Here is a 13386-nt window from a genome sequence, read left to right as displayed (position 1 = left end):
AGCCCAATGTGCAATACCAAAATGGATACAGTATTTTCATGTACTTCTGTGTAGACTTAATACAATTTGATCAAATTAAATGTGAAATGAATTTTTAAAGGAAGAAGTATATTGGAGGTTCTGCAGAAAGTCTGATATCATAGTGAAGAGGTGAGAAAGTTGTCTGCTGTGATATTAGCTCAGAGTTATTTTTAAGCTGCTGCAAACTAGAGACTATGGCAAAATCTAAACACGCCAGTAGCTTAACAAGTAGGTTTCTTTAGAAAATACTGTATCTAGGACAAAGATTGCTATCAGATGTTTACATTTAGTTGGAGCCATAAATCTTACAGTAGTATCGTTTCAAGTAAACAAACAAAACATTCATTTTATCACACATATACAGTAATGAGTCATAAAAACTAAAATATTAGAAAGTCAAACTCACTAGTTAAATTATCGTCACCTTCTTCAGCTATCTGTTCTGTGTCACTGTCATCAAACTTGATGTCCTTAAACCAGGATGGCTCAGAGTGTCCTTCCACTGAGTTCACTGAGTCACTGTCCGGAGAAGGGGTCTCGGAAAATTCTGTGCTCTGTAAGGATCAACACAGGATCTGAGCAATGCACCTTCAATAGCAACATCGAGGCTGTCACACTGCAAATGAATCCCAGCCCAATATTTCTACTACGTTAAGCACTAAATAAATTTATATAAAAATAAGTTAAAAGCAACTAAGTTATAAACCAATATTATGCTGACAATTCCACACTTACATTTTTTATTTATTGATTTTAGAGCGAGATGAAGGGGAGAGAGAGAAACATCAATTTGCTGTTCCACCCATTTATGCATTCATTGGTTGAGTCTCCTATGTGCCCTGACCGGGAATCGAACCCACAACCCCGGCATATAAAGACAATGCTCTAACCAAGTGACCTACCCAGCCAGGGTGAAAATCTCTTTTTTAAAATTTCTATCTTTAAAGAATTCTCACTTTCTTAAGTAAAAAAAAAAATAAAAAAAATTCATGGTTTTATCACTGCTATACAATTTAATACTGCTAATGCATCAATATCTACTGCAATGATTACATTAAATTTTTCAATCACTTTGTTATATATACTCCCTCTTAGCCCTAAAAACACAGACATAGTAAAACTGAAAACCACTGAAGATAAATGACAAGCAATAGCATCACAAGGCCAAGCTTGAGAAAAGCCACAGCAACTGAATACTATTTGATTCTAATAGTTTATTTTTTATCACCACTACCTACCAAGTAAAAATAACATTTCCACTTTCCTCAAACAGCAAGGAAAAAACATGTTAGAGAAATGAATCATTGGGTAATTCAACTACTTTTTATTCCTGCTGATGAAGAAAGACCTCACCAAAAGCCAGCACTATTCCCACTGGCGCTAACACGGAAACTACCTGCAGTGGTCTGTACAGTGCATACTCGTCCCTGAAGATCTGATCGTGGTGACTGACACAGTCCAGCCAGCGTCCGTCCACCATGGCTTGACCAATTGCTATAGCTTGTGCCCTGCATCAACAACAACAACAATGAAAACTTTTAAAAGTCAGTCAGAATAACTTTACAGGTACAAACTGAGACATAAACTGAATTATTTTCCATCCCCATCAGAGTTGCAATTTTAAATGGTCCTTGGATAGGTAAGGGATAAAACAAGGGAGGCTTAAAGCTAAATTGAAAGATTTTCCCAGGTACCACAGTATAGGACAGTGGTCGGCAAACTCATTAGTCAACAGCACGGCAAACTGCAGCTCGCGAGCCGCATGTGGCTCACGAGCCGCAGTTTGCCGACCACTGGTATATGAGAACCTACCGGCAAGGCAGTCCTAACAAAACTCCATTTAATTCCAGCATTTTTTAAGTACTCAATGCATGCATACTCCTGTACTTACAAGAGGAGTAAAAAAAATGTTGAGAATAGTATGACTCCTGCCCTCAAGGAGTTTACAGTCTTGATGAGAAGATAATACCAAATATTACAATATTATGTATATGTGCTTTGTACCTACACAGACACTTATTAACACATTGCATTTATATGGCATTTCACAATTTATAAGACACTTTAGCCATATCATTTCATTTCAACCTTATGGCTTCTTCACAGAACTGCACATTTTCCTCCTATTAGAACTGAGAGGTCCAGGCTCAACAAGATTGAATAACTTGACTAAAAGCATACAGCTAAAAAGAGAGATAACCAAAACTGGAACCCAGAGCTTCACTGGTTAAAGCTATTTCTCTCTCTTCCTACATTCTTGTTTCTTCCCATGAGAAGAAAAGTGGCCAATCCAAGCAAGGAGAAAAGCTAGGGAACATGTTACCCTGAAAGGAAACAGGTCCTGTCTGTCTCTCTTTTACAAATGATTTGTGTGATTTTCACAAATCTCTCTGGGGCACTCCAGGAGTAGCGTATGGACCCAATTCTCAGGACAGACTGCAACGTCCAGATTAGGGAACAGCAGCAAGAGAAGCCACTGTGGTCGTGGTTACATTCCCAATCCTGCTTAGCTAAAGAGCTCTGTGTTTGGGGATTACTGCACACTTCTGCTTTTAATAAATTAGGTGAGTGGTGACCCCAATTGGTACCTTGCATCTGTCCTCTACCCGTGAAAACCCAGAAGGGAGGAGGGTTGACTCATTGGCACTCCACACACCAAATGCAGAAAACAAACCCTACTCAAAAAGAGCATTGCTCCCCTTATATCTACAACCATGTATCCTCATTAAAGAAAATCCTATCTAATATAAGAGTAATATGCAAATTGACCATCATTCCAATACACAAGATGGCTGCCCCCATGTGAACACAAGATGGCCACCACAAGATGGCCAGCAGGGGAGGGCACTTGGGAGGAACCAGGCCTGCAAAGGAGGGCAGTTGGGGGTGATCAGGCCAGCAGGGGAGGGCAGTTGGGAGGGACCAGGTCTGCAAGGGAGGGCAGTTGTGGGCGACCGGGCCTGCAGGGAAGGGCAGTGGGGGGGACCCAGGCCTGCAGGGGAGGGCAGTTAGGGGTGACCAGGCCTGCAGGGGAGGGCAGTTGTGGGCAATCAGGCCAGCAGGGGAGGGCAGTTGAGAGGGACCAGGCCTGCAAGGGAGTGCAGTTGGGGGCAATCAAGCCCGCAGGGAAGGGCAGTTGGGAGGGACCCAGGCCTGCAGGGAAGGGCAGTTGGGGGGGACCAGGCCTGCAGGGGAGGGCAGTTGGGGGGGACCAGGCCTGCAGGACAGGGCAGTTAGGGGTGACCAGGCCTGCAGGGAAGGGCAGTTTGGAGGGGACCCAGGCCTGCAGGGGAGGGCAGTTGGGGGCGGGGACCAGACCAGCAGGGGAAAACAGTTAGGGGCGATGAGGCTGGCAGGGGAGGGCAGTTGGGCGTGACCAGGCCTGCAGGGGAGGGCAGTTAGGGGCAATCGGGCTGGCAGGGGAGCAGTTAGGCATCAATCAGGTTGGCAGGGGAGTGGTTAGGGGTGATCAGGCTGGCAGGCAGAAGCGGTTAGGGGCAATCAGGAAAGCAGACAGGTGAGCAGTTGAGAGCCAGCAGTCCTGGATTTTGAGAGGGATGTCCGACTGCCCGTTTAGGCCCGATCCTACTGGGCCTAAACGGGCAGTCGGACATCCCTCGAGGGGTCCCAGATTGGAGAGGGTGCAGGCTGGGCTGAGGGACACCTCCCCCCGTGCACGAATTTCGTGCACCAGGCCTCTAGTCTATATATATAAAAGCCAAGTGACCGGAACAACGGAATAACCTGAATGACTAGTTGCTATGACGTGCACTGCAGAGGCCAACCAGCCCAATCGGGGCACCCAATGGCCACACCCAACCTCCTGCGGCCCCTCCCCCCAGCCGCCCTGCCCCTAATCAGCCCCCTCCACCCCAATTGGGGGTGAGGCCGGCTGGCCAACCACCCACAACACCCCCCCTCCCCCACCAGCCTGGCCTGATCGGCCCCCCATCGGGGTGGGTGGGCTGGACCCCACCCATGCACAAGTGTGTGCACAGGGCCTCTAGTTAATACATAGTATCAAAAGGGCTTTCTTTCTTAAGATAGCATTACCTTGTAGTGATGTGTCCATTTCGGATTAGCCAGTTGACTAGTTCCTTCCCCACGATGCAGTTCGGATGCGTTCGCAGCCAGTAGCGGTGATCCTGAAACTCCATTCCACTGCTGTGATGGCAGATCTTTTTCCACAAGTCCTTCAACTGAACGCTGTCCTGAAGTCACATTGTAAGCAAGTAATTACTCCTGAGTAGGATGTTGTATACCTTTTCAGATTCTTTCTTGTGATTTTTAGATTAAGAAGAAAAAACTCAATTTAGGTGTCTTTGTATAGCTAATTTACACTATTTAATAGAAATGCCACCTGCATGGGGCAAGCTTAAACTCAGCTCATCTAATTCCAAATAAAACTTTTTCTCTTGAAAACCTACTATCGCCCATCCCTCTCCACCCCAAAAAACAACTATCCCAAATGAGTGTTTTCAGTCAATGGCATATATGATCAGTTTCCTAGTCAGCTAAGTAGACATTTTCATACTCCTCTGAGGAGAGAGGCAAAGGAGGGGAGTGACCAGCCAGCAACACTAATCTGGAGTAAATGTTTCTAGCAGCCTTCACCAGATTCCCACCATTCTTACCTACGCCCAACTGCCAGGTGACTTTTCCTAAAGAAAGGCCTTCAATGGATTACTCCTATCTCAGAAAACCTTCCAATGTTGCTCAGTGCCTGCAGGTTCAAATCTAAACTTGTAAAGACTGAATTCACCACCTTCCACCAGTTAATAAATAAGTTACTTATTAGCCCCAAATAACTTTCCATTCTCATTGTCCACAGACTCCAACTTAATCCCTCTCCCAAGTAATAAATCCTACTTCAATCCATGAAAAATGCCATGCTTATTCTCACCTCTATACCTTCCTCACTCTTTTAAATCAGGTTTGCTTTCCCCGTCCATTCCATCCTTCCAAGTCCAGTCCAAGCCTTTCAGTTTAAGTTCTTTCCTGACTCCCTCACTACTAATGATCTTTCTTCTTTTTATAATTAAAGTATTACTTCCTTTACTATTAAGGACCCACCCATCGATCTCCTATCTACCTTGTGAATTGCAAGCTTGAGGACAGAAGCCATATCTTCCATTTCTTTGAGTCATTCTTATGATTGAACATAGTATTTTACACACAGATAAATTCAATAAACAACTGATTATTATCTCATATAAACATACAGTATTAAATGTATGAAGGCATTCCATGTGCGTGAGAAACATGTTTTAAAGTTTAAATAGCAATCTAGGACCTAACAAAAAGTTAAGCTCTCTCATTGTGTAGGCGCCTGAATTCTGATCTTACCAGATGAAAGGGGTCAAGAAAATATTAATGCAATATATGAGCATGGAATGCTTGACCAATTTCTCAGGTGATACTAATAAAAACTTTAGCTAATTATTTACCCTATGTAATTTATATGCTAACTGGCTATGTCGTTGTATGTTTTTTGAAAAAAGAAAAATCAGAGAGATAAACATTCTTTATGATCAAAACTAGCTATGGGCCAAAGATACTGAACCAGTACCAGAAGAATTTTGCGTTCGTCCTCATTGGTCTCTGTCCTCGCATATGGTCGGTTAGCCTGGGGACTGACAGATGTCTCATATGAAGGTACCATGGGAGAACCAGATCGATCCAGTGACAGGTTAGTAATGCTGGCTGATCTGGAAATAAAAACACAAAGTGAAAACACAGTTATAAATTTGTCATCAATACATTCATTTTTAGATAAATGCTTATTTGCCAATGTTAAGAGTACTTGTAAAAGTAGTTCTGATGGCTATGTATGCTGTTATCATTGGAGAAAGCTGGGAGAAGAGCATCCAGAAATTCTCTATACTATATTTCCAACTTCTATGTTAGTCTAACATTACTACAAGATAAATTTAAAAGAGAGCCATTATGGAAAGATTACAGGAAAATAATTATAGATGTAGTTCATACATCAGTAACATTTGAAAGGAAATAGATATAAACTCTTCTTGTTAAAATACTGAAAATTAGTATTTTTATTTAACTGAGAAATATAAAGAATCACAGTCTAAATGCAGAAGTAATCTTGCAGATCAAGGACAGGAAAACATGTCCACAGGCCAAATAGTTTTTGCATAAAAACTTTTTAAGTGAAATAAGAATGTTTTTAGTTAACCATCTCTAATGTTATGATGACAGGGAACACTAACTTTGAACCATAACTAAGCAAAATGTTATCCCCCCAGAAAGAATTCCTTCCTTCTCATTAGTAGACCTATATTAAAAATATTGTCCTCAATTATTACATTTTTAATTTAATCAATTAAAAAAATAGTGAAAATTTGTTTCCTCTCTTTTTGTATGACTACTTACATAATATCCTTAATTTTGCTTTTTGGCAAAGTTACCAAATAAATGACTTGTAAGTGGAGTATCAATAGCACTAAGCAAGTTTTTATAAAAAAATTTTAGCTAGAAATTTAGTTAGCTTTTACCTAGAAAAAAATGAAACCCAATTTTAGCTTCCATATAAAGAATAAAAAGCAGAAGCTTCTATGGTATAGTAGACATTATATACTCATTCAGCAGTGTCTACTGAATATGTATCTTCTCTCATTTAACCTTTTGCACTCGGATGTCGAGTGTGACTCGACACGGTTAGCATCGGTAGCAGCTTGAGAAAAAAGCAAGCGAGTGCAAAGGGTTAATCCTCACAGCACTCTCTGGAGTAAATACTACTAGATTCACTCTACAGATTTAAAAATTGAAGAATCAGACAGTAAGTCATTTATCTAGGGTAACTCAGCTAATAAATAACAGGGCTACCATTCAAAACTAGGTCTCACTTGAACCAGCATGAAGATAAAGATACTTTTAAAATAATTTTTAAAATTATGCACAGGTTTGTAACAGCTTTAGTAAAAAGTCATTCTTAATGGTTAATAAGAAAAGAAACCACTGAGCCTGGCTGAGCATCAAACTATGAACCAGAAGGTCACTGTTCAATTCCTGGTCAGGGCACATGCCTGGGCTGCAGGCTTGAGGCAGCCGATCAATGGTTCTTTCTCATCATTGATGTTTCTATCTTTCTTCCTCTCCCTTTTTCTCTGAAATCAATCAAAATATATTTTGAAAAAAACAAAAAGAAAAGAAACCACTGATGTCAAATAAGAAAATATAAGCAAGATTTTTTTTTTAAATCCTCACCTGAGGATATTTTTCCAGATTTTTAGAGATAGTGGAATCGTTGGGGGGGAGGGGGGAGACAGAGAGAGAAAACATTGATTGGTTGCCTCCCACATGGACCAGGGCTTGGGGATTGAGCCTGCAACTGAGGTATGGGCCCTTGACTGGAATCAAACCAGGGACCCTTCAGTCCTCAGGCTGACACTTTATCCACTGAGCCAAACTGGCTAGGGCTATAAGCAAGATTTTAAAAATAATCAGTTATTCATTTCTAATATTTTTTAAGTGAAAATTGGCCACTGCCTTATTCAACTAATTAAAATCTCTTTTCCAATGTGTGCATTACCCATGCATTCTGCTTCTCTAACATTCTAACCATCCCTACACATATTCTGATATAGTGACAACAAAAATAACTTTGAAAATCAGTCAATTTTGTTGTCAAATATTCTAATAAGTAGCCTAATAGTAAGAATGCTGACTAAAATTTTACTTAGACGTAGTACTCACTGACTAAATTACATCTTTCCTAAAGACTTACATCAATCTTAGTATTAATTCAAAACACATGGAGACATAATGTAAATTAGCACAGCTACCACTATTTGTGCACATGCCAACAGGAACACTAATTTGTCCCATCTTTTATAAAACTGTCTCTACTCCAAATCTCTCTGCATTTTCCTCCTTCGCTATATCAAAACTCCTATCTCCAATCCTCCTTCCAATCTCTCTTGAAGCCCAGAGGACCCACTGAAATTGCCAATCAAGGTCAGCACATTATTGTTAAATCCAATGGGCATATTTCACTCCTCGTCTCACCAGACATAATAGCAGGATAACCCCCACCTTGAAAAACTGTCTTCACTTCGCTACTAAGACAACACACTTCCAGGGTTTCCTCACATCGTCGCTGCTCTCTCCTTCTCAGGCTCCTTTTCTGGTTCCTCTTTACTTCCCCAACCTCAGTCTTTGGCCCGTATTTCCTCCCTTTCCACACTCACTCTTTCGATGATCTCCATCCTGGTTCATTGCTTTAAATACCAAGTTTATATCTCCAGCTTGCAGCTCTCTTCTGAACTACTTGACATCACATGGATGTCTAGAAGGTATCTCAAATTCGGCATGTCTAAAACCAAACTGTTCCTCCAAGTCTTCCCCGTCTCAATAAATGACAATCCCATCATCCCAACCACTCAGGCCAAAAACCCGAGTCATCTTTTACCTCCAATTGTTTAGTAAGTCCTGTTAGCACTACAATCAAAGTATATCTAGACTATGACCAGCCACACCTACTACTCCTGTTCTCTTATCTGGATTACTGCATCAGCTAGAAGAGGAGGGTCCTGGTTCCAAGATCTGAAGCCAGTGGAAAACGGTAGAAATAACCACTCAGACAGTGAGAGAAAACTAGCAAAAAGGAAATGATAGTTTAATTCAGATTTTAGAGCTAAGAAAGTGTGCAGCAATCAACTCTGCCCATTTTTTTGTTTGTTCTTCTCATTCCTATGAAAAGAAGGAAAACCAGACACAGAACACAGCGTTTTCACTTGGCAGCTTACCTATTTCGAGCAGGAGATTTCCCAGCATCCTCTTGCACAGATACAAGTCTTGTTGAAAGAGAAGTATTTGAGGAGTCTGGATGAATCAAACTATAAATAAAAAAGGAAAAACTTGAGATGATTTGGGACAGTAACAAACTAACCCAATTTCTATGAAATGCTTCAGCACTGAAAAACAGATTGTTTTCCACTGCAATAATGAGATTATGGGCCATTTTTTGTTTCCTTCCTTTAATTAAAGTGGGAAGAGAATGGTTTTTATAATAAGTATATCAAATGCCAAAAGACTGATAATAGAATGTATTAAGTATATGGAATGCCATTAAAATAATAAATTGGTTGGATAGCTACTTAGAAAACTCCTTCTCACATGAATAATACAATACTGAAGTGACTTACGGGGAAATCCTGAGCTCAAATATTTTATTCTCAGTCGCCACTACCCACTGGAATAGCACTCCAGAGCCAGACAAACTTAGGTCCAAGTGCAGGCTCTACCTCTTACTAGCTGTGTGACCTTGGGCACACTGCGTCATCTCTCTGAACCTCAGCATCTACATCTGTCAAGAGGAGAAAGTAGTGTCTACTGCAGAGATATGATGACTAAAAAAGAGTGAACATTAACAATGAGCACAAAACCTAAAATCATCCCACCTTTAACATCTATCCTACATCTCTCAGGATGCTTTCAAACCTGGTTTATTAAATTGCATTGCTAATTCTGGGTTCACACAACAGGGCCAGGTACAACTAAAAGACATTATAATTGAAGTAAGCAAGAACTAAAGAATTCCTATGCTTTGTTTTATTAAATGTAGAATCGATCTTTAAAATTTATAAAGTACATGAAACATATAAAGAATCATGATGGCCCAGCTAGCGTGACTCAGTGGCTGGGCATTAACCTATGAACCCGGAGGTCACAGTTCGATTCCCGGTCAGGGCACATGCCTGGGTTGCAGGCTAGATCCCCAGGGTGGGGTGTGCAGGAGGCAGCCAATCAATGATTCTCTCTCATTATTGATGTTTCTATTTCTCTCTCCCTCTCCCTTCCTCTCTGAAATCAACAAATATTATATATGTATTAAAAAAAAATCACGATGCCACAAACACCAATGCACCATGGAGCAATTTAAGAGAACGTTACCACTGACTTTCAAGTGCTTGTGTTTTCCTACCCAATGCCGCCCCCCTCCCTGCCTTCAATGAAACTACCACTGTAAATTTTCTATTTATCAGTCTCTTCCTTTTCTTTAAGTTAACCCATGTTGGTATCCCTAGACAGTGTGCTTATTCTGTATATTTTTTAACATTATGTAAATAGAATAATTACTGGATATAAATGTGACTTTCTTTTCTACTCTACATTATGTCCCTGAGGTACATATATGTGGAATGTAGCTATAATTTACTCATTTTGACCACTGTTTAAATTCATTGGTTACATACTAATTCCTCATTGCGTTAAGGGGCAATCAACATAATAATCACTAATCAGAAAGATATTAGTTAAAACTCTAAGCTCTTTAACATGGCCACATTGGTATTATGCACAAGAAAACAATTTAACTAAAGAAAACAATCAGAAACTGATGAATCTAGCATTCTAATTCAAACAATTCCAGATAACTTCCAAAAAAGAGTTGGTAACTTCCTCCACTACCAGGCAGTATAGCATATTTAGACAGATGGAAAAACATGAACTGTTCCCTAGGAAAGAAAATAATCTAATTTCATTTGAAATATTATGACTATTAATCTTATGAACATTCTCATTAGAAGACTACAATAGAAATTATTTATCTAAACTTCGATTGTCTATTCAACAAATATTATCTAGATCATACATAGGTCTCATACTGTTCCTGGTGTCAGGAACATAACAGTGAATGAGTAAAATATAAAATCTCTCCTCTTGACATTTTAATTAGTCATTATAATCACTGACCATAAACAGCCTCTGTGATCCTTCTGGAGACAAGCCAAACAAAAAGGATGAAATGGGTAATATGCAGGAAACAATCCAAAGTGCTTTTAGTTAACAATTCAGAGAAGGTGAATGTTAACTAAAAGCACCACAGGGCACAAGACTATCAGTATTTCTCAAATATAAAATTATATTTAAGTGACAGTACCTTTGCCAGGCAAAATCATCCTCTAAAAATATGTTGCGACTGGCTTTTCTACTCCCAACAGGTGTTCGGGGCTCACCAGGATCAAGTACAGACAATGAGGAAGCAGAATCTGAAAGAGCACTCAGGTCTTCCCCAATGGAATTACTGTCCGTGGAGTGCGCATAACTTAAGGCTATTTTTCTACAGTATGTGCAAGCTCGGAGGTCCCCTAGAAAGGAAAAAGAAAAAATCAAGTAAAACGTAACAACAATGTATTACTTAACAGATGTATTAAATCTTGGGGTCAATAGTTAATCTAATAAAAGGGAAATGTCTTCAAGTAAGGACCAAAAAATATTTTTAACAAAGTAAAATAATTCTGTTAGCTCAGTTATATACTTTAAAAACCATCACCATGATAAATTCATTCAAGTATACAAATTACCTCAAGTATTTGTAACAAGTTAAGAAAATATCACTCAATAATAGTGGATAGAAAACTCTGATTAAAAGTACTTTTCAAGGTTCAAAAAGTAAAATGAGGGACAGAAGGTTCAAGAAAAGAAAATGTCAATAAAGTAAATAAACCAACACAAATGGAAACAACGTATTTTCCATAGGCAAAAAGTAAGGAAGAAACAAATGCTACTTGGGTCTCTATTGTGAAGCCCTGAAGAGCAGCCTCCACAAGGGGGCATTGTTTTAAAACAAATAAAAGGAAATATAGGGAAGGGGAACTGTTAAGAAAATTCTTATAGTGAAAGTTAGAATGGAAATAAAATATTCTTGGGAGGACAAACAACTAGGGTATTTAATACTTTTAAATGTTGTAATTTCATTTAGGGTACAGTTCTGCCCAAATGTAAGTTTTCATTTCTACAGTTTTTCAATTATTTGTGTTATTCTACATTTTAGTACACTAAAAAAGGAGGTGAGATAATTAAACTTTACAAGTAACATGTCATTTAATAATTCAACCTTAAATTTTTTAGCATTAACATTAAAAAAGTGCTACGATAGAACAAAAAGATTTCTTACAGTCAACTTTTACCATAATTACTACCAAGTATAATTTGTTTCATTTTATTTTTTTCATTTTAAGGCTACTAATATAATACTCAGTTTTATTGAATTATGCATGTATTTTAAGCAAAAAAACATTTTGCTTAGTTTGTAATATTTTGTTATGACAGTCCTAGAAAATTAACACACAAACCATATTAAGATGACAGGATTTTATCCTAAGGGTAATGGGATTTCTGACAGGGTTTTAGGCAGGGGAATACCCTGACATGCTCAAATTAGCATTTAACTTAATTTAATTAAGAATACCAGCTAGAGTATGGAAAGTGAATTACAGGTAGAAAAAAACTAATGGTAAAAAAATCTTTTTAAAGGCTATAGGCATAATCTGGATGAAAGATAATTCAGGTCTAAAACTCTGTAGCAGTTTAGGTGAACAAAGAAGTAAATAAAGCCAAAAGGAAAATCTGCATGATAATAAAAATAACATGAGATGCTTAGAGTGTTTTCATTTGGGTACCATCTGCCCACTTTCCACTTTCAAAAACCACTGTATAAATCCACACACCATTGTTTAGTTTTTTCTGCTTCAACAAATAATTAAAACTTCTACATTGCTAAAACTATGAAAGAATGAGAGATGCAATTTACTGAAGCACAGTCATATACTCAAAGAAAATCTGTATTTTGTAAAATGAAAACTCTCATAGTAATATAAACTCGTAAGTAACCTTCTCTAACCAGCTTGTGTAATAAATGTTAATGCCCCTAGGGTTTTTTGATAGCATCTATGATACCGTCTGTTACTCTACTTATTTATAAACATCACCATCTAACTTTGTTGTTCAACTGTGAAGCCTTTAAAAGCAAAGCTGTGTCTCTGACCTCTGTGTTCTCCATGGCTCAAACATTAAAGTAAAAATTAGCTTAATATCAGACTGTATTATAACTATTTTATACTAATGAATGTTTAAAAGTTGTAAAACTGTCAATAAAATGCATTTACCTGTATAGCCCATAAATTTTCCCGGGATTTCTTGATTACAGCAACGACTGCAGAATATCTGCCCACACAGCCGGCAATGGTGTCTGCGCCTAAAGGTTGTAAACTTCTCACTGCAGTCATAGCACTCCTTACACTGGCTATCCGGCATCCAGTATTGCTTCAGGTCACTATCCTGTAACCAAATAGGTGAAGGCTTCTTGAAAATACTGATGAAGACTCAATAGCAAATGCAATGCTAATCAAAATTTTATACAGCTTCTTTTGCAGAAATTGAAAAGCTATTCCTAGAATTCATATGGGAATGGAAAGAGCCAAACTGACCATGACACTCTGAACAAAACTGGGGGACTTACATGACCAGCCAGCAAGACTTTTTCTAAAGCTACATGATTTTAGAGTATTAGTTCAAGAATAGAAAAAAATGAAACTATGGAGCAGAAAAGAGAGCCTAGCACAT

At 38.8% G+C, this 13386-nt stretch overlaps 1 protein-coding gene across 7 annotated transcripts in view; it reads right to left on the bottom strand.

Moving 5' to 3' along the window:
• The window catches only part of PIKFYVE (phosphoinositide kinase, FYVE-type zinc finger containing), a 79942-nt gene that overhangs the window by 52789 nt on the left and 13767 nt on the right, over positions 1 to 13386 (bottom strand). For all 7 annotated transcript variants that reach the window (XM_079782251.1, XM_079782252.1, XM_079782247.1 and 4 more), the window contains 7 exons: positions 12930 to 13101; positions 10922 to 11129; positions 8787 to 8876; positions 5591 to 5729; positions 4075 to 4232; positions 1418 to 1529; positions 428 to 575 (listed from right to left, as the gene is read on the bottom strand). In XM_079782251.1, coding sequence (XP_079638377.1) covers positions 428 to 575; positions 1418 to 1529; positions 4075 to 4232; positions 5591 to 5729; positions 8787 to 8876; positions 10922 to 11129; positions 12930 to 13101 — 1027 coding nt within the window. The remainder of the gene's footprint in view (positions 1 to 427; positions 576 to 1417; positions 1530 to 4074; positions 4233 to 5590; positions 5730 to 8786; positions 8877 to 10921; positions 11130 to 12929; positions 13102 to 13386) is intronic.

Source organism: Cnephaeus nilssonii (assembly GCF_951640355.1).
Source record: "Cnephaeus nilssonii genome assembly, chromosome: 10".
Taxonomy (NCBI): Eukaryota; Metazoa; Chordata; class Mammalia; order Chiroptera; family Vespertilionidae; genus Cnephaeus; species Cnephaeus nilssonii.
Note: the sequence above shows the minus strand (reverse complement) of the source record. Positions and strands in the feature narration are given on the sequence as shown.